This window comes from Mastomys coucha, unplaced genomic scaffold (assembly GCF_008632895.1).
Source record: "Mastomys coucha isolate ucsf_1 unplaced genomic scaffold, UCSF_Mcou_1 pScaffold19, whole genome shotgun sequence".
Taxonomy (NCBI): domain Eukaryota; kingdom Metazoa; phylum Chordata; class Mammalia; order Rodentia; family Muridae; genus Mastomys; species Mastomys coucha.
Window position 1 is genome coordinate 12,995,292 of NW_022196901.1, and position 21,383 is coordinate 13,016,674.

The window sequence follows — 21,383 nt, forward strand, 5'->3', positions numbered from 1 at the left end:
CCTTTTATTGAGGTCTTCAAACTGACACTGAATATATGCGGCCGCCTCTTCATATGTGTTTGAGCCTGAGATAAGACAATGGAAAAAAGTATGCAAGAACTTAAACTTGTCTAGGGCTAAGTAAAAGACAATTTAAAACGCATATAGTCATTTTCTGCATATAAAATAGAAGGACTCCATAACCATCCTCTTCCTTCTAGAGCAAAATGAACTTTTTCTTTCCAAATGAAAAACACCATACATAAACTAATCTTTACAAGCCATTTTTAAACATAGAGACTCTGTCACATGGCAGTCTATGTTTGCTCTGTTTTTGTTAAAATCTTGAAGAGTCGGACTTCTTTCTTATCTACCACACTCTCTCTTCTATATCCCTAAGCTGGAGAATCCAAGCCACTTAACCCTAAGGTTGGCCCACTGTTACTGTGCTAACACAAGGGCAAATCACTAATGCCTACCAAATGCTTCCCTCTCCCCCTCCAGATTCACTCATTAATTATCCTTTCACAATCATTTATTTGTTCATATCTAGAATATGGTTAAGGATTGTAAGGTTACCAAAAAAGAAACATGGGGGGAGGAGGGATTCTGCTTTCAGCTGAGGGCTAGAGACAGGCTCTGAGTAAGAACAACTCAGAAATGGGTTGGCAGAGCCTGAGGATAAGTAGGGGCACAGTCTGTCCTAGAGACCCAGTGCTTAGGTGCAGGCTTGGGAATTGTGCTATGGTCAAAGAAGGGTCACAGAGGCTAGCAGAGCATGGCCTTCTACATTGGGAAATATCCTAAAAGTTCATGCGCTGTCACTGACATGTGAAATCCGGGAGAATCAAATCATTAGTTGCCATTCAGAAATAAGAACTGTGAATCTTCTGCTGGACCCAAGGAGCCAAACATAAACATGTAGGCACCATATGTGACCCAGCTGCTGCTTGCCAAACAATCAAAAGGAAATGAGCCCCTCTAATGATCATTTTTCTGGGGGATAAGGGGAGGGGATGAATTAATTGAGACTAAAAGGGGGTAGAAGAGCTTCTAGGGTGGGAGGAAAGTTCAGTTTCTGCACTCAGGCAGTACATACCCACTTTGTACTGTCTCTGTGTTATTTTCCCTCCCTTTTCTTTTTATAAACTACTTTTTTTATTTTTTGAGATTATAACAGAATCACTTCATTTTTCATTTCCTTCCCTTGGAACACCTATCAAATATACTTCCTTGCTCTCTTTCAAATTCACAGCCCTTTTCATTGACTGCCGCTCCATGTATATATAGGTACATAAACAGAAGCTGCACAGTCTGTTTAAGCTTATTCATGTGTGTATTCTCAGGGCTGACCCTGACACTGGATAGCCCATTGGTGCATTCTTCCCTGAGAAGCCTCTGCTCTCATATCCCTGTCTGTCTGTAGTTCTTTGTGTAGGTTTGAGGCCTCTTGGATTTTCTCCCATCCACTCTGGGATGTCTACTGGTGTTGTCCTTATTTAGCTCATGCCTACACAGTCATGTGAGATTCCGTGTATGTAGCTTCTGACATTACTAGGAGATACAATCTCACACCGAACTCTAATCTGGCTCTTACAGTCGTTCTGCCTCCTCTTTCACGTTATTCCCTGAGCCTTAGATGTAGAAGCTAATTCATAGATGTATGAATTGGAACTGGTCCCCACAACTCAGTATTTGATTGTTTGTGGTTTTCTAAACATGTCTCATACTAGAGCTAACTGTGTATCTGACCACTTGATACTGTTAGAAAATATGATAAGGCATATAACAGAACAAAATCTATTAAATCCCTCTTTTATAATAACTCCAATTACTTGTGTGCCTTTCAGGATTCTTTGTGCTGTCGGCTTCTGCTTGGAGGTGTCCTGTTCCACAACTGGTCTCAGTGTTTACCATGACAACTCAGTATACAAAGCACGGCTGTGTTCTACAGCACTATTTCTCTGCTGTCCACTACCATCCAGTGTGTTCACTCTTTCCACATCTAATCAAAATGCTGTTACAGAACATGCCTTAACTAACCAAATCCACATGGGTTCTGTACCGCTTAAAACAAGCAAATGAACAAACAAACAAAAAAGCTCCTACAGATAATACAAACACTACTTCGGTTTTGTTATGTGTTTTGATGGATCTCAATTCTTTTTCACCGTTACACATCCTGAAATAGAATGTAAAGACTCTATCCTGCCAACCCCATCCACTATTAGTGCACTATGCATAAAAATACCATGCAATGCATGGCAAATTCCACATGACAAAGCCCAAAGAGAAGTTGTGTTTAGTGTGCCAGGACAGCATGAATGACAACCACTGTCTCTGAGCAAGTTTTTACTTTAATTGTTTTATGCAATAATAAGCTTTTAGAAACCAAATCATTTGGTGCTCTAAAATTTGTATGCAATGAACAGTGTCTTGCTGGGTTAAAAAAGCAACTACAATATAACTCCTAAATTAATTTCAAAGGTGTTTGGGTGAAGTAATTTAAACTGGGTACAGAGCTCATTCTGGGTAGCTAAATTACTGCACCCCAGGGACTACCAAATCCATGAATAAACTGCTGAACACATTATTTGATTTGATTTTCAGTGTGAACAAGAACAAAGTGTGTGTGTGTGTGTGTGTGTGTGTGTGTGTGTGTGTCTGTATATGGCATATGTGTGTTTCAGTATGTGCACATGTATCCTGGAGGAATAAGTATTGTCTACCATGTGAATTTTCTTGAATGAATATATGATTGGGTGAAGGCAACTCCAAAACTGGAAACTTTATGAGACAGTCAAAGGAGGAAAGATTAGTTTTATTTATGCTTCAGTGCTAAAAACCATGTTCAAGAATCAATTGAAAATAGAGGCAAGGGGCTGCAGAGGGATGTTCAGGGACTGACAACACAATTCAACACAGCAAATATGACCATGAAAGGAATGGAGATGGACCCTAGTGAAATGGCAGCTTACAATGAAAGAAGAGGTGCTTTGCAAATCAGCAGACAGAGGCAGGACACACCCAAGCAGGTGGGGGACTGCACAGCATTCATCCATAAAAGGTCACAATCGCAAGAACCAAGAACTCATGGTGATGCAAGAAGCAACTGAACCAATTCTTAGAGCAAGTAGTGCAGATTTGAAATTAAAATCTTAGCACTTGGGATATGAGGTGATTATGTAATAGTCTTGTGTTTACCAAGGAACAAGACCTTTCTGTTTCCAGTGAGACCCTAATTAACCACAGCCTGCTTGGTACAGGTCTAGGTGCAGATGTGTGGTGCACTGGGGTCTCAAGATGGACTATATCTGAGCAGGGGTATCCAAGAACCAACACCAATGTGCTGTTCCACATCTGCTCAGAAGCAGCATTCACACAGTATCCACCAACAAACAGCTTTTACAAACAGACTGAAGTAAAGGTTAAGAGTATTTAGATTTTAGATTTAGAGTTCATACAAACCAGTGTAAGTCTTATATTTTAAAGAGACAGGATGTATGTACACACACATACATACACACACACACACACACACACACACACACACACACATACACACGAAAACCAATTTACTTGTATATGAGGACTGCAAGGGTGTGTGGCAGTAGATAGCTCTGGTCCTGGTATTCACTTTTTGTTCTGGAAACAGGTTCTCATATACCCTGATCTGTCTTTAGACTTACTATGTAGACCAGGATGGCTTTAAAGTGCTGAAGTTCCTATTCATCCCCCAAGACTGGGGCTCATAGGTATGAACACCAAACTTGCTTTCAATATCAGCTTAGGATGTGCTCCAAGGAACTAAACCAAGTTAAAACCAAGGTTTTAACCCAGTTCCTAATTTTACAGATGAGGTACTGGAATGTAGAGAAAGTATCTGCTTTATTCGAGATCACAGACCTAATTTTGTAAAAGCTATGCCTTTACTCACAGTAGTCCATTGTCTATGAGAGTCCAAGGCCTGGATTTCCTATCAAAGTTACCCTGACACCGTGGAGGAAGTGGCTATCTCACTGGCTCCTCTTCACTTGTCTCCTTACAGTAATATTCATGGTCCCTCTTAGAAGCAGGGTGACTGCTATTGTTCATCATGTACTTATTACCAAGCATGTGTTTGAGGGAAGAGAGTGAGCAGAGACAGATCTTATCTATCTTGTTATCCAATCTGTCATCCGGTTATTTTATGAACAAGCTAATCTTTAAATTTATAGAAACATGGAGACATCTCTGGAAGTTACCTACAAGCCTTTCCACAAAGCAAACAAGGGATTTTTCAGAAAACTTATCCACACCTTAAGGAACTATTTGTGCTCAAATGCAGTTTGAAAAATATGACACCCTCCAGTGAAAGAATTAGCATGTCAATAAATTTAAACCAACACCTGAAAATCTTGCCTTAAGTTACTCTACGAGAGTGAAATACCTGCATATTCTGGGTAGCATATCGTGAGGGGACTCTTTTTGATTTTTTCTTCAAAGAGGTCCTTCTTGTTTAGGAAAAGGATGATGGACGTATCTGTGAACCACTTGTTGTTACATATGCTATCAAACAGCTTCATGCTTTCATGCATACGGTTCTGTAATAGAAAATAAAATCATTTTCGTGAACAGGGCGGTTTCTGAGGATCTGTTTTAAAAAGAACAAATGTGGCGACTGCCAGATCCTTTCAGCTGAAAAGCTTGTAACGCTCTGAAGGATGTCCCAGTGGGTGGCTCAACTCCAATCTTGTCTCTAACTTGCTCTGTCTGAGTCACTTTGGCTTATTTCAAACTGAGGCAGACAAAGCCTAAAGGTTTACTCCCTGTGCTGGAAGGGAGGCTGGCCCCTGGTGAAAGCAATTACCTCCTGAGGAAAAACAAATCCCTTCCCTCTCCCTGGAGCAGCAAAAATTTACTAGATGTCAGCAGGAGACCCTGCACAACCAGGCTTGTGACAGTGATCAACCAGACCACAGTTTGACCCAGACACTGGAACAAAGCATACCGAGTACTTCCTGCTTTTTCTTTTGCTCTTCTTAGTATCCAACAACAGCCTACAGTGCAGATACCTTGTTCTCCCAGTAAGGCTGTAATGATTTCCTCCCTACTTCTTCCTGGCCAGTTACCTTCTAATTAGACTTATCAGGTGATAGTTGGCCAGGTCCAGTGGTTGAGGCTTCTATCTAGTCAAATCTCTGTTCTAGAGCTAATAATAATTCCAGAATAATACATTTTTTTTTGTCATTTCTGGACAACAACAAGATAGATGTTTGTTAAGTGGGCACCTTGTTTCAATGTCATTCAGACATCCCTGGCTCAGTGCCCGCTGTGTTCTGACTAATGCCTGGGAGCTATAGGATGTCACAGTCAAGGGATGTCCACATATGAACACATGGAGGAAATATCACCGTTGCACAGATCACCTAAGCTTTGCTTAGGAGGTAGGTGGAAGCTCTGAGAGAAATGTGTTAAATGGAGAGAGCTGAAATTCAATTAGTTCAACACCGTGGATATTAGAGAAGATGACTTCTAGTTCTTGTTTTCTACCCATTCAGGCTCTGTTTTCAAAGGGGACACCAACACGTTTTAGAGTGCGGAAATGAAAGATATGTGTATGTTATGCTCCAATTTCCCACCTGACTGACGACTGAACTTGATTTAGAAAAACCTGAAACCTGCCCGAAATTTTCCTATGTTTATAAGTGCCAGAGTTTTCAGTGCAATTAAAAAAATATTTCCCCAGAGTAATGGTATATTAATTGGATGTTATTTGAAAATTGTTTTTCTATAACTAGAGAGGTATAGCCAATAAGGAAGAGTAGAGACGGTCAGAGTCACTCCTAGGGAGACATGAGCCTTGGAGCAGAAGCAGGAAACTGCCAGGTGTCGGGGTGGAGAAGCCTTCTAAGCATGCGCCTTCTGGGCCGCTGCGCAGAGGCTGAAGCACAGAACCTAAACTTTCAAACACTTCGCTCATGAGCAAGGACCTCCCAAGGCTTCCCAGCTAAGGGCTTGGCACCATCTGCAGCTCTTGGCATTTCACGCTGCACACCCTACAACTGCTTCTACTTGCCATTTCTTCATCTTCAGCAAGAACCAGGTCATAGTCACTCAGGGCCACACAGAAGATGATGGCCGTTACGCCTTCAAAGCAGTGAATCCACTTCTTCCGCTCTGACCTCTGACCTCCCACGTCAAACATTCTGTAAGAGGAAAATTTATGACTTGACACCACATTAAATGTTCAAAAGCTCCGAGTTCTGTAATGCCAACAAAAAAAAATGTTCCACATAGCTTGGGGACTGTGGGATGGGAAGAAAGGAGAAAACGCACGTAGTAGGAGGAAAACAATGTTACCAATTCATTTTCTCAAAGGGGAAAATGTTTATAAGTCATTTTTATTAAGCATTTGATTACAGCAAGAGTAACTTTAAAGCAAAATCAAAAATACTCTCAGCACACAACACATGAGTTCTTGAGGTGGCCCAGAGCATGCCTAGAAGCCTGAGTTCAATGCCTGGGTCCTCTCCACACCCACTTGGTAGCACATGTGTATGTGTGATGTCCTACCCCCACACACATATAAACAAATGATAATAATAAATGAAAATTTAACTTTTTAAAAGCACAGACATCCATTAACAAACATATGAAAGCACTTGGGGACATCAAAGCAGCTGAAGATGAATGCATCACACTGTTGTCAACACTGACAGTCCCACAAAGCAATGGAGGAAGCCAGAGATCAAAGGAGTACACTCAAGATGCCAGTCCTGGGCATTAGAGCCAGAAAACAGGGCTCCCCTATTCTAACTAAGAAATGCGTTCTGTTAAAACAGAAAGCAAGATGTTTGTGGAAAGAAAAAGCAATTCCAGGTAAGAAAATGGTTCTGAAACAAAGTAATTTAGAAAGGGGCCAAAAAGTTTGTATGGATTACAGAAGAAAATGGAGGGGCGGGTCTTGAAATTTAGAATAAATTCCTCAATTTTTATATAAGGTACAATTATGGAGAATTAGAGGTGAATGTACAAGGTTCTGACACAATCAAACAACATAATGCCAATGACCTTTTCTTCTTGTTCCTGGCAAGAGTTTATAAAGTTAAGCAAAAGTTTAAATTTGCATAGACTACATTATACAGCCTAGAAATAACCACTTATATAATGGAGGCACTCTGTAAACTGGCACATTTTTAAAGGCCCCATTTATCTTGATGGTGCACTAATTAAAACCATTCCTATTTAATTCCCCACAGAGCAGTAGTGGCCTACAAACCAAATCTGAATTTGTCCACTAAGACTGTTACTTTTGTCATTATGGTTGAGCTGGAAGCTGTTCACTAAAGTATGCTATAATGAAATGATCCTAGCACAGTATAAATCAGAGTGCATTGGCTGGAAAGAGAACAGAAAGCAGAGTGCTTAAGATATGGCCTGCCATAAGAGAGATCAAACAAGAACAAAGAGAAAACCGATTTAATTAGATCAACATTTCTTAAACTGCCTAGGAATACAATTTATAAACAGTTTTAGTATAACCTTAAGAAAGCTCTGTCACCCAGCATGCACCTCTTCTCCACTCTCCTCAACAGCCCAGTCCTTCCCATTCTCCACCTTCTCTGTGCTGGTTTGCCAACTAAGTTATCTAATTGCTTCTTAGTGCTTCTGTGTTACGATGTACTTGATGCCTACAGCGGGCTGATTTGACATGACTCAGATGTGTCCTGAGTGCTGTTGACAGGCTCCCTCCAATCTACAACGAACAGGACCAAAACTGGGATTTCTCAGACAAAACAGCAAAGTATGCTTAGGACTGCAGCTCAGGTTTTAGTTAAGCCTGACAGCCTCCTGTACAGACTCACGTCTGCCAGCCTCTGCAGCCATGTGTTCGAGTGACAGCAAACAGTCTAGTGATCCATGTTCGCTGAAGACTACAGAGTAGCACAGAAGGCAGAGTCAACAAAGGGAGCTTCAGTAACTGAATAATGAGTGGATCTTGAGGTGTCCTGAAGTACTTCACAGACAAAGAAACAACTAGATTATCTTGAGGTACAGACAACAAGGCTCATTCTATTTCAAATTTCGGCAAAAGTGAAAACCCTGCAGTTTTCTTCAGTCTTAGAGTATGCAGATGCTGTGAGGAATAGAACATGAATAGGAAGCTGGTGAGATACACTTGTAATGAAGTTCTCAAAGCAAATGGAAAATGTACTCTGCAGGGAAAGTGATGCTGTAACTGGTGGACGTAGTTGAGCTACTTGTCTACCTCAGTCTCAGTAATGAACCCATCTGCTTATAGGAACACAACAGCAGAGAAGTAAACCAAGGTATGAATTTGAAGCCAAAAGGGAGTCCCAAGTCCCTTTCCCTATACAAGAAAGAAGAACATGTGGCAGCAGAGGTAGAATAGGTGTGAGCCAAGGTATGCTGTAAATTGCCAGCATCTATCAGACATTAAAAATGGGTCAGGCACTTTCTTCCCCAGAGCCCTCAGAGGGAGTGTGGCCTTCCACCATACTGATTTCAGTTCTTCTCTCTAGAACAGAAACATGGTCAATTTCTACTTGTTCCTGAACCCAGTTATTTTCAATTTAATACCAAAGCCCTAGGAAGAGAAAACATTCTTGGGCAATGAGTATATTTTACCTGTAAGTTAAATTTTTTGTCATAGGAATTACCATCTAAAAATTAAATATCTGCCTTTTAAATGTCTTTCCACTTGAAGAATTTAAAAGCAAAGACTCTTGTCTCTCTTGTTTATGTCCCCAACATGTGATACATAAAGAATCTCCTAAATATATCCTACTAAATGAGTAAACTATTCCTACTAAGTACTTTTCAACACTTTCAAGAAATAATACCTGGGATAAGGGAGGTGCCCAAGAACCAATGGAGGTGACCTTAGTTGTGGCTCACAGCACTGGGGATATGAAACTTAAAGAGGCCACCTCCTGTAGACAGGCAGGAACTTCAGTGGAGCTATAGAGACACCAACCCACCCGTATAACTTTCAACCAACAATTTATCTTGTCTGTAAAAAATGCAGGGAATAGGCCCAACTTTAGACATTTTCCATGAGCAAGTACCAATCCCTAACACTATTAATGATACTCTGTGACGCTTGCAGACAGGAGCATGTTGCGCTCTGAGAGGCTCCACCTAGCAGCTGACACAGACAGATACAGACACCCACAGCCAAACAGTGGATGGAGCTTGGGGAGTCTTATGGAAGAATTAAGATGAAGGATTGTGGCTCTGAAGCAGATGAGAACTCCACAGGAAGACCAACAGAGTCAAAGATCCTAGACCTTTAGGGCTCTCAGAGTCTGAACAACCCACCAATGAACATACACAGGCTGGACCTAGGCTTCCCCACTCATATGTAACAGATATGCAGCGTGTGGCCTTCATGTGGGTCCTGAACAACTAGAATGGGGACTATCCCAAATGATGCTGCCTGTCTGTGGGATATGTTCTACAAGCTGGGATGCCTTGACTGGTCTAAATGGGAGAGGAAGCTCCTAGCCTTGCAGAGACTTGAACTACAAGGTCAGGGGGGGATACCCAGGGGGCTCCATTCAATCAAAAGAGAAGGGGAGGAGGAGATGAGGAAGGATTGTGGGAGGGGTGACCAGGAGAGGGGCAGTAACTTGGATGTAAAGTGAATAAGTAAAGAAATAAAATTAGAAAAAAAAGAAAGAGACTAATTTCATTATGTTTAAGATTTGGAACTGCCTTCTAGATTAGGTAAATGTTGAACCCAAAGAGATTTCATTCTATGTGACAGTTGGGGACTTTGTGTATAGAAGAAACCTCCTACCATATTTAACTTATGAACTATAAATGAATGATGATCCTTCACAGATTGGTCATAAACTGGAATATGTAGGCCAGTGGTTCTCAAGCTCTCTAAATCAGAAACAACTAAGAGATGCTAAAGTCACTGGTCTGGGACTATCACTTGAAAAAGAACCTACAAGCTAATGAGCATCAACAGTTAAGACCAGATTGTGTTTAAAGTTAGTAAGTATTTAAAGAGCTAAATGAAGCTAATAACCAAAATAACTAGTTTTTACTACTGTTTTCATGTTCCATAAGGCATATAAATCACAGAGTATTCAGAAATGTTATAATTATTTACTCAGAAACCTTGTAATTCTTTAATATATTGTTTGTCAAAATCTGAGTCTCCATTTAAAGAACAAAATTCATCACATAAACTGTTCTCCTTCATATAAAAATTTTGTAAATTGTATCAACTAGAGAATCAATCTGAATTTCTTAGGTATTTTTGAAAGTCGAAGGGAATGTTGGCTTTCCTGAAATATAGTAACTTACCCTTTGAAGTTTTCTAGTACCAATGTGACCTAGCCCTAATAGTGCAAAATTAGCTAACTGTATATGGATACCAAGCTCGCTAAAAAAATGCTGTGTCCCGAAATCTATTAAACATTTATATTATCAAAAAGGAATGGAAGCTTTTCTTAAACTATGCTAATTTTATAACAAAATCTTTAACTGGAAATTGTTAACTAGAGCTGCTCACTCTTTTGTTATTAGACAAAGACCCTGACCATAAAGGGCTATTCATACAGATAGATCCTGAAATTGTAATAAATCCCCTCACAGCTCATTTTTTATTTGTTAATTCATTCATACAAAAATGTGAAATATATTTCACTTAGCAATTAAAAATTAGATGAAAAACATCACAACCTGAAGCACACAGAGCTCTAGTAATTGATCAGCACAATAAAGGCTTCTCCGTATATTTACACTAAGTACATATCTGCTCTCATCCATTTGGGGCCCATTTAACACAGAAATAGCAAAGCTAGAAACACATACAAGCAATCGTGATTTAGCAAACTCATAATCAGAAGAACCTCTACCTAAAATTTTAGACTAAATATCTCTACGTCATCAAATTAAAATTGAAACCAGATGCATACTGTGATACAGGATCTCACTCAAGGAACTCACTCAAGGAGTAAGAAATGTTTCCTGGAAAGGACATGGTGACAACAGACTTCAGCAGATATTTGATGTCAAAATCACAACTGAAAGAAAGAAAGGAAGAAAGAAAGAAAGAAAGAAAGAAAGAAAGAAAGAAAGAAAGAAAGAAAGAAAGAAAGGAAGGAAGGGAGGAAGAAAGGGAGGAAGAAAGGAAGGAAGGAAGAAACAGAGAGAGAGAAAGAGAGAGAGAGAAAGAAAGGAAGGAAGATATATTCTGAGAGAGTACAATGAACCAAACCAAATCTAAGATGATTTTATATGGCTAAACTGTCTTAAGACCAAATAATACACCAACTCTTGCCCTTGTTTCCTGTCACACTAATGGAGTTCTACCTTGATACAATTTTTAAAAGGAAGGGAAAAAGGATTCACTTTATTACTAAACTTCTGATCAAGGGCAACATTTGAATAGTTAAGCAACTTAATGAAGTCTACACAGCTACTTAATGGGGGAAATCTACGTCCAAATCCTTTCTGTTCTAACTGAAATGCTCTCCAGTTCTTCCTTAGAGTACTAGGCTAACAGTCAGCCATTTCCTTACCAAAACACAACAATTTAGGTTTTCTTTGGTCCATGGCCACTAAAATTAGGTAAACACCTGGGTGTGGTAGCATACACTTTAAACCCATAACTAAAAAAGGCTCAGGCAGGTGCATCTATAGATTTCAGGCTAGCCTGGTCTACACAGTGAGTTCTGGACCCATGACTACATGAGACCTTGTCTTAAAAAAACAGCAAAACAAAACAAAAAACAATCAATTAATCAATCAAACAAACAAAAAAAACCCTCAGTAAACAAGGCTTTAAAAAATCAGACTCTAAGATATCTTAGAGTTAGGCAAATAGATTTTAAGTCTTCAAATAATAAAATCATTAGAATTAAATATCATCACATAGTTTTAAGACAAATAGAGCAACAAATGGATGTTTCTAGACCAGATACTACATATTAATTACTTGATTACAAGCAGGCTACATGGCAAAGTGACTCCATAAGAAGGAAAAATATACCCACCATGAGGTACAAAAAGAAGGAATACAAGTAAGAATCCTAAGAGTAAACACAAAACCACACCTACTATAAAAAATCAGTACTGCAGATAAGCAGTCTATATCTTCATTGAGGACATCAGGGAAATAGAGAGGCATTTTTATCCAGCAACATGGCTGCTCTGGCAAGGGATCACATCCAAAGACCTTTTAGGTCTCTGTGATCCAGCTGGAATGCAGACATGCCCTGGATTAGAGTATGGTCTGGCTGAAACACATACAGGGCTTTAGTACACACTTTAATCCCAAACAATGATATCTAATTGTCTGGCAAAGTGACAAATCAGAGAAAGATTTGACAGAATGAGTCAGAGATAGGATTCTTCCAGTTATTTAAGAGTGGTATAGGGAGATTCACTTGGAAGTTGAGTCAGCTGAGTGTAGCTGAGTTTGGAGCAGTTTAGTTGAGTGAATGCAGTGCAGTGGAGTTGATTTCATTCATGAGTTCAGTACAGGTCAGCAGAGGCAGTTGAAGCCAAAGAACAAGGAGGAGCCAGATGATTAGAACAAATTGTCGGAGTTAGTGTGTGGCCAAGCAGAGCAATTCAGTGAGAAGCTGAGGGAAGCCAAATTGAATCAGTCATCTTAGAGAGGAGTTTGAGCCAGAATAGCTGAGTTGAACAGAGTTCAGAAAGAACTAGAAAGGCTTTTCTCCAGTAAGCAGCTGTGATAACAATTACATCTGACAAATGAACGTTAAATTTACAGGGAAGCAGTTGCTTCTTTGAGGGAAAAGAGATCGTGGAGAATTAGAATTAACTGATTGATGTTCTTTGGAAAGCTGAAGTACGGGGGAATCACTGATAACTCAGTGACAATGACTTTAGATGGTGTGATGCGCTTAAAACACACATACTCACATGGGCACACACCGGGAAGCAGGCTGAGATAGAGCTGCAGGTGTGTAACTATGCTCTTAGCTGGAGAGCTGAGCCATCTTTAGGAAGTAAGCTGATGCCGATGTGGCTTGTTTTGCTTTTTAACAAGGCTCTGTGAGTCTCTTTAGTTAAGTTGCTTTTAGAAGATCTGTTTCCCTTATCACTTCAGAGGATCACAGCTAGCTGCAGCAGTCTAACCCATGATTCGTAAAGCTTTCTTTCAAATGACTATTTTGAAACAAGTATTTTACAAGCAAAGCAAACAAAGAAAAATAATGTTGGCAACAGCACAAGTTGGGCCATTTCATGCTGATGAAGACAAGTGGCTCTGAAGGTGAGCTAGCAGTGGCTGGTGGTTTGCCTTTCTTTCCTGTTTGCTCTTCAGTGTTTCAGATACTGTGGTGATGGCAAAGAAGAAAAGATAATAGAATATATTTTCATCTACATGGAGTTTAAATTTCTACAAACCACTCACAAGGCACTAAAGGTAACGTGGAAAGGAACACGTGTCATGAGTAGGTTAAGCAATGATATGGTCTCTTAATGAATGTAAAAAAAACCAGAAATCTTAATAAAACAGGGGTATGGATACAGAACAACTCACATAAGAGAAGAGGTATATCACAGATTTCTTTTGTAATCTAACTTCTATACTGCAAGTGGGGTGTGCACACCCAGAGTCACTGGATCTATAATGTCCTGCAGCAGCAGAGTGCACCTGCCAGGACTGTACACACCAATACAACCACAGTGCTCCCTAAACCAGAAGTGACAGTGCTCCCCAACCAATTCACACACACATGGATTTAAGAAAAAAAAACAAAAGGAAACCCCCACCTGCTGAATCAAGAAAAATGATACAAACCCATGTATTCTTTCTTTGAAGTTCTTAATTAGCTGATATTTACATGGTCTAGGGAACATGGTATTTAATGAGTCTGAGTAATCTACTGCCAGGTTTGTGTGATAGAGGGACCCTGCAAGAGCTTTAAAAAGCAGGATCCTTTCTTCTGGACACAAAACTAACACTCAGGGAATGTGTCATTTCAAGTGAAATTGAATCATAAGACATGTGGTTTTTGAAAAACAATTTCCTGGAGTTCTCGTATAAAGCTTCAAAATATAAAAATATAGTATGAAGGAGAGAAGAGTAATAGTGATAATTTTATATTTTTTTAAACATCAGGAAACTGCACCATGGTCTTGGATTTCTATGGAAACACATGCATTTTTGTTTCAGAAAAACATTCTGTGGTCAAATTGTTTTCCTTAGAGATACGTCTTTCTATAAGATACACAGCCTCCTGTTTCTGGATTCCACCATCATTACTAAAAGAAGAGAAAGGGGGGGCAGAATGGTGAACCCACTGGGCATGTGCAGCAGTGCTAAAGAGAAACTGCCAGTGCAGCAGTGTGAACAGAGAAACAAACGGGGGATACAAAGTAACCATAAAAAGTGCTGGGGCAGGAGATCTATAAGGAAAAACTGATGAAAGGAACTGTCCAGGAGGCTTTAGGGCCTGACAACTTGGCAAACTCAAACTCGGATTTGGCTGTGAGTCAATCCTTGTCTTTCTCATTCATTTTTTAAAAAGTATTATTTATTAGAAAAGAAGTGCAGTTCTATGAATGTCTACGTGATGATTTCTTGCCTTCCCTGAAAGCGGCTCTTTCCAAATGAGGACTTGGAATGAACCTCACCCAACCCCTTCTATTCCTAATGGCTCCATTCCCACACAACTCAGCACACCTAGCACATTCACAATGGACATGCCGGATGCAAACACTGCCCAGCACCAGACTGTCAGGATCACTTTGATCGATGAAACTTTTCATACAAAAATTCAAAGGCAACTTTCTTTAAACACATTTTTGTAAGTAAGCATATATCCTAAAAGTAAAGCTCCCTATTTTGCCTAAAGACAGATAGCAATGTCTTCATCAGACACACACCTATATATTACAGAAGTTCAGTAACTGTAAAATTAACAGGCAAAGGGCATTTGTCTAGTTTTGGTTGGTTGGTAGTTGGTTGGGTTTTGGATACAGGGTTTCTCTCTAGTTCCGGTTGTCCTGGAACACACTGTGTAGACCAGGCTAGCTTTGAACTCAGAGATCCGCCTTCCTCCCTCTACCTCCTGAGTGCTAGAATTAAAGTTGTAATTAAAGTACTGCCCTGCTTGGTTATTTTGTCTTAAATAAAAAAATAACCTATCCCTCTGAAAATATTGTTCTTATGCATTTCCACAAATTTTACCTACTCTTTTGAAAAAGACTTTCCCAACAGTAAAAACATTATAACCAAACTTATAAACCATGCATTCTTTAGTTACTCACTTAAAATGAAGATCTTTGAAGGTAAAGTGGGTTTCCACAATGCCTGTCGTTTTCACTCTGGTTCTGAGAACATCCTGCTGGGTTGGGATGTAATTTGGTTGTGCTATTCTGTCCAAGTCATTCAGATAGCTGCACACAACCAACAAAACTTAGTGTTAATTGGAACAAGAGCCAAGAAAGTAACTTAAAACAAAAACTACAACATGTCTCAATTATGCAGTGTTCTAGAGGGCCTTCATAAGCACAGAGACAGCCAGTTTAAGCTTTCATGTGGCATAATTACTCAGAAAGCTTCAGTTCCTCTTTAAATGCCTTAAGCCTTGTTTTTTTAGGCACAGTGAGTCAAAGGAGAAGGGCTCAAACTGTCTAAATTGAGAAATACCGTGAGCTTGTTTCTTAAAATTCTTCCTTACTCTGACTTTACAGGGGGCTTGTGTCTGCCCTGGCCCTTCTGCTGAAGGTTTCACAGGTCTTAATTGTGAATGCAGCAGCAAGAAACCTCAGCAAAGGCTGGGTGAATGCTGTTTCCTGCTAGCCTCATGTTTCACACAGGGAAACCCACACCTTCCTGTTCTTTAATTCAATAGCTCTACAAACACTGAACAGGGAGGCCCCAGCATCCCCCAGCATCCCCCAGTACAATGCAGGCTTTTGCCAGTGGCCTTACATCACAATGAGAGGATAAGACCCTATTGTTAAAGCTACCACACACTTCACCTTAAGACTTAGAAAAAGCAAGTTAAACCAGTTTCTTCCCTGATAGCTAGCAATTAAGTCCCAGAAAGTGCTAAGCAGGCTCCTGGGAGAAAAAGGGTTATCACTGGTGTTCTGAACCCTGTGAATCAAAAAACCTAAGCTGCCTGGCAAGAAGGTCTTCTCTCTCAGTAATGGCACCACCATTACAGGGGTAACCAACTGCCCTCTGATTTAGGACCTGCTCCACAGTTAGAAATCCAGTTAGAAACTTTTGCCTTGGGAAGTTGTAGGCCCAAGGATAGCTGCTAAATTGATATAACGTCAACTGAAACTGTGGATTTTTCCACCTGCATCCCAGTTCCCAAATAACAAGTCAGAGGCTTATTGTTTATTTAAAAATGACTAGGCTATAATCTAGGCATGTTCCCTGACTAGCTCATAACTTAAATAACCCATTTATTCTACTGCATGTCTGCCACATGGATGGTCACCTCTAGTTAGTTTCATACGTCCCACTTCCTCCTCAGAGTCCTGGAGGCAAATCCTCCCTCTGACTATCTCCCAGAGTTCCAATCTCTCAACCAGAACTCCCACTTTCTACTTCCTGTCTTTTCATCAGCTTTTGGCTGACAGATAATGGTTCCACTTACTACTCAAGAGATTATCCTTACAACCAAGATCCTTTCTAAATATGTATGTTTTTATACTCAAAGATAGTAGCCACTGTCAGCTTTAATCAGAGAAGTTTCTCTTTACAGTGAACGGAAGTGAGTGCTGAGCCTCAGGGATGGCCAATGAGAAGAAATGACAGTTGAGGCCTCAAGCCTAGTGAAGACATTTACACCACCCTTCCAAAGGCACAGAGAACTCAGCAGAAAACGATGCGGCCAGTGTACCAGAGCTACATACGTGCTCTGAAGAATGCACAGGGAACTTTGGAAGTTTCAGTGACACTCTTGGTGGTATACTAGAGACAGAGACAGCCCTATTCTGCACTCTTCCAAATAGAAATGACACATGCATAAGGCTTTTTGTAAACATAACAGCATTGCTACCACAAACATGTGAATAAGACAGAGAAAGAGCTCAAATGCTGTCAGCTCAGGAAACCTGAGTTGTATGCGAGTGGCACAGGTGGCCGGGAGATAGATTTGGTTAGAGTGTGTTCTGCATGGTAGCTGAGTTCTGAAGCTCTGGCTACTCACTATGCTGCGGAGTCGTTCAGCTGGTACTCGCGGGATCTGTTGAAGCAGGCTTGCACGCCACTGTCTTTCCACAGTCTCTTTATGACACCAGCGAGCTCTGTAGTCATAAAGCCTTCTTCTGCGGCCCCAGCAAGCACGAAGAGTTGGCGAGCATCATCCTGCACGTTTCACAAGTCAAGAGATGGTACAGATGAAGAGATAAGTAGGAAAAAAAAAACCCACCTTCCTCCATGGTTTTTATAGAACTGCCACAACCTTTTTTTTGATCTAAAGCACCACTTAAAAAGTTTGTCTATGCAATGTGTGTGTGTGTGTGTGTGTGTGTGTTTGTGTGTGCATGTATGTACTCAATATATTACAATTATAGCATACTTGTGTGTATGTATGTATGTATGTATGTATTAATGATCAGTGAGAAAGTGTTTGCTAAGTGAGACATAGGGGAGGAAATCAGCGCAGCTTCGAAGTAGATATACCCACGGTGCATGTAAGGGACAACACCCACAAATTTTTAAGCAAAGGACGACTGTATAAAACATTAGTCCAGCTCTGTTTCAGTGACAAAAGGCTAAGTTAGTGAACTACAAGTAATCAACCACATTCAGTCATCGCTGCCAAAGTAAGACAGAAGAGCCTGACGGGATCCATGTCGTCTTACGCAACCATGCTTTTATAAACAGGAGACACGAGCTCAGGTGGAAGGAGCTTCCACTTCCCCTGCACCTTATCCACACTGGGTCTGCACTATCTGGGGTGAAATCTAGCATAATCTTGAACTAAGACCAGACAGACATTTAAGTTCTCAGATCTCAGTGTGGGTAGTAATTACCATCCTGGTGGCAGAGTGGAGACCCTAGGTAGAAACAATCTAAAGCAAAACAAAACAAACAAAACAAACCCTAGGTGTCATCAATTCCCACTTTGCTGAGGTTATTTTTAGCTTGAGATGTATGGTGGGGGAATAAGCCATTATTATTCCCGAGGGGCATCCTTCCAAACAACAGCTGGCTCTCCGATCGCTCTTCAGGGTGAAGGCATCTGCATAGTCTGAGTGCAGCAGTGTACATCATTTTGTTATTCTTATCATTAATCTACGTACAGAACTGAATAAACTCTATCACACTCTGATCGGGTTATTTTTTTTAAGAGTAACCTAAAAATTATTTAAAGTACACAGGCAGGATGTCTGGAGAATACATGTAAATAATACCTTTTGAGTTTTAAAAAAGGTTTTTACTACACAGCTCAGGCTAGCTTTGAACCTGTGATCCTCCTGTCTCAGTGCCAAGTGCTGAGATTACAGGAGGGCACCACCATACTCGGAAGCCATGTTATAAATAAACTTGATCATCTTCGGATTTGGGTGTTTGCTGAGCGTTCTTGGACTAATTGCCTGCCGCTCCTGGGGGGACAATATACTGTAGTCTAGTCTTACAGAATGACGGAAGTATGACAGAGTATGCAGCAGAGAAGTGTCTCGGCATGGCAACAGAGGAGACCAGCTGATGATACGAATTCATCCTGCTGCTAATTCATGAAACATTTTCTTTTCAGCTGGAACTCATCATGGAAACTAATTAAGTCTCTCAGCATGGGAACACATTATTCAAGCATATGTTTCCCTCTTTAGTAAACCACAAGAGAGATACATGCAAGCCAGCAACACGTGCGTATCCTTATCAAAGCAGTCTACTACAGGCTGTGGCCACTCAGCATCGTTAGGCTCCTCGTTCCAGTAGGTAATAAGGTCACCTACTAGAGAATAACCTACACACACACACACACACACAGAGAGAGAGAGAGAGAGAGAGAGAGAGAGAGAGAGAGAGAGAGAGAGAGAGAGAGAAGAAAAAACCCTACCATTTTTACTTACTAAGCCACGGAAAACATAACTTCATTTAGAACAATTCTTAAGTAGTTTCTAAAAAGTGTACTTCATCATGTGACCTTTAGTCAACTTTAGTAAAGTTTCTGGCAGGAGAGATGAAGACCCTGCAGTCTGGGTTACCTGAAAAGACAGATCCTTTTCTTTCCTACTTTCCAGGAAGGCACCCCAAAGAAAACACAGAAGGACCTCTGGACGCTGTATTTATAAACTACACTTCCCAAGGTATTCAAATGTCTCTTCCTCTTCTTAGATTGCACATGTTAAGTGAGACCATGTGATCCTTCTCCTTCCATGCCTGCCTTATTTGACTTAGCACGATATCCTTCTGATTACAATGAAATGGTCAAACTTGCAGAGACAGAAAACTAACCAATGCCCAGCTGGGACAAAAGTAGTGGCCAGAAAAGCAGGAAGTGCAGCTCAAAGGAAAGGAAGCGAAGAACAGGCCAGAATGATTGCAAGGAGCTAATGCCCACACCAAAACTAATCATACAGCTGAATTTTATTGGAATTACGTTCATCAAGTTTATTTTATCCACTCTCATATCTCAAAAAATGTAATGTATGAGAAGATGGACATGTTAACTTGCATTATTGTAATAACTATATTGTGATCCTGTGGATCTCATATAACATCAAATTGTAAACCTCAAAACTCTACAGTAAAATTAACTGTAAAAAAGTCTCTTCCTCACAAAATGCAAATTAATTGAAATGAACTGGAAACTCGACATGGTGTGATAGTGTACAGTTATAATCCTAGTACTTGGGATGCTGACATAGGCTCATCTCAAGTTCTAGGTAAGCCTGGGCTACAGAGTGAATGTAAAGTCAGTCAAAGGAAAAACAAATGGGAATATTTACCTCCCCACTACTGCTGGACATTGACTCAGCATCCACAGGTGAGCTCTAAAGTAATGAATTTGAGCAGAAAGCATTATAGAAAGCTTTCTTCCTCACATTGTGTTTCAAAGAACCCAAGGCGACTTGTCTCAAGTATGACAGCCAGTCACCCAGTCGTCATATAAATCATTAAATCAGCAATCATTAAGTCCTGTTGTCCAAAACTTAAAACAGTAGGACACTGCAAAACGTTTAAAACACAGAACTCCTCAAAAGTGTCTAGAGATGTCAACAGGAACACATGCAGTAAAGCTAAAAGGGACAGGGAGCATGCAGGACAGGATGGACTATGGTTAGTGAAGCAGGTTACAGGATGCATGCCACAGGGTTAAATCAAGGAAGGGCTAGAGGGCTTGGCTTAAATTAGAACTTCAATTCCCAACCTATCTACTACAAAGACCTCTATGTAAGCACCGTGTGGTACATAGATCACGCATGCACGCACGCGCGCGCGCGCGCACACACACACACACACACACACACACACACACACACACACACGACTCAGAAGCCTCTATCCAGGATCGTGAAGACTGAAGAGACAGGATGCCAGACTTTTGAAATGTTAAAGATTGCAAAGGCAAGAAAGAGTTCACTTCCTGTTGAGTATGGAGCAGAAACAGTGCATTTTCAGGGCCCAACGCATCCGGATTCAATTCAAAAGCACAAACACATTTTAATAGTCAAAGCAATCTAAAATGTGAGAACCCCAGGGGAGGCTTTTAAAGCAATAGCTAGCTGACTAATCAGGACATAGAAGACAAAACTTCCAGATGAAAGTACCTTTGCATAGAAAGCGTCAAAAGGCTCTTCTAAAACACAAAGTAAACAAAATGATAAACTAGATTAAAAATAGTGACACCTCTGAACTGAAGCTGTAAGGATAATTTTCTGCTGCCAAGACTGATATGTGAATGGACACTGCCCCATGCTTGCATCATTTATATTTGCCAATGATATTGGAAATCACATAGAATGACATCTTCTTTTGTGTTAAACCTACCACACTCCTATAGATATGGTGCTATATAGGTATATAGCAACAAAGTTCTCAAGAACTTTATTTGACAAATAAAGAACTTTAGTGGGTTTGCCACTCTGTGGCTCAATGACAACCTTAGATGATGTAGGCTTGCTTTAAGAAGCATGAAATTTGGAGGAGGTAGGAGGCATCTCCAGGAAGAGATGGAGACCTGGAATGGGGGAGGTGCCCAAGAATCAATGTGTTGTCCTTAGTTATGACTCACAGCATCTGAAGGCTGGGGAAGAACCCTGGTGGTGTGATGGAGAAGTTAACCCACTCACAAAACTTTTGATCCACAACTTATCTGGTCTACAAGAAAAGCAGAGATTGGGGACAGAGCAGAGACTGAGGGAACAGCCAACAAATCCTTAGCACAACTTAATACCCATCCCATGGGCAAGCGCCAGTCCCTAACACTATT

General features: G+C 40.5%; 1 protein-coding gene across 1 annotated transcript in view; it reads right to left on the reverse strand.

The window, feature by feature from the left end:
• Positions 1 to 6: 6 nt before the first annotated feature.
• Positions 7 to 21,383, reverse strand: part of LOC116097497 (guanine nucleotide-binding protein G(i) subunit alpha-1) — a gene marked incomplete at its 3' end in the record, with an annotated part of 75,726 nt that continues 54,349 nt past the window's right edge. Inside the window, exons 4-8 of the mRNA XM_031380050.1 lie at positions 17,148 to 17,305; positions 15,247 to 15,375; positions 6,038 to 6,167; positions 4,409 to 4,562; positions 7 to 65 (exon numbers count right to left, since the gene is read on the reverse strand). Coding sequence (XP_031235910.1) covers positions 7 to 65; positions 4,409 to 4,562; positions 6,038 to 6,167; positions 15,247 to 15,375; positions 17,148 to 17,305 — 630 coding nt within the window. The remainder of the gene's footprint in view (positions 66 to 4,408; positions 4,563 to 6,037; positions 6,168 to 15,246; positions 15,376 to 17,147; positions 17,306 to 21,383) is intronic.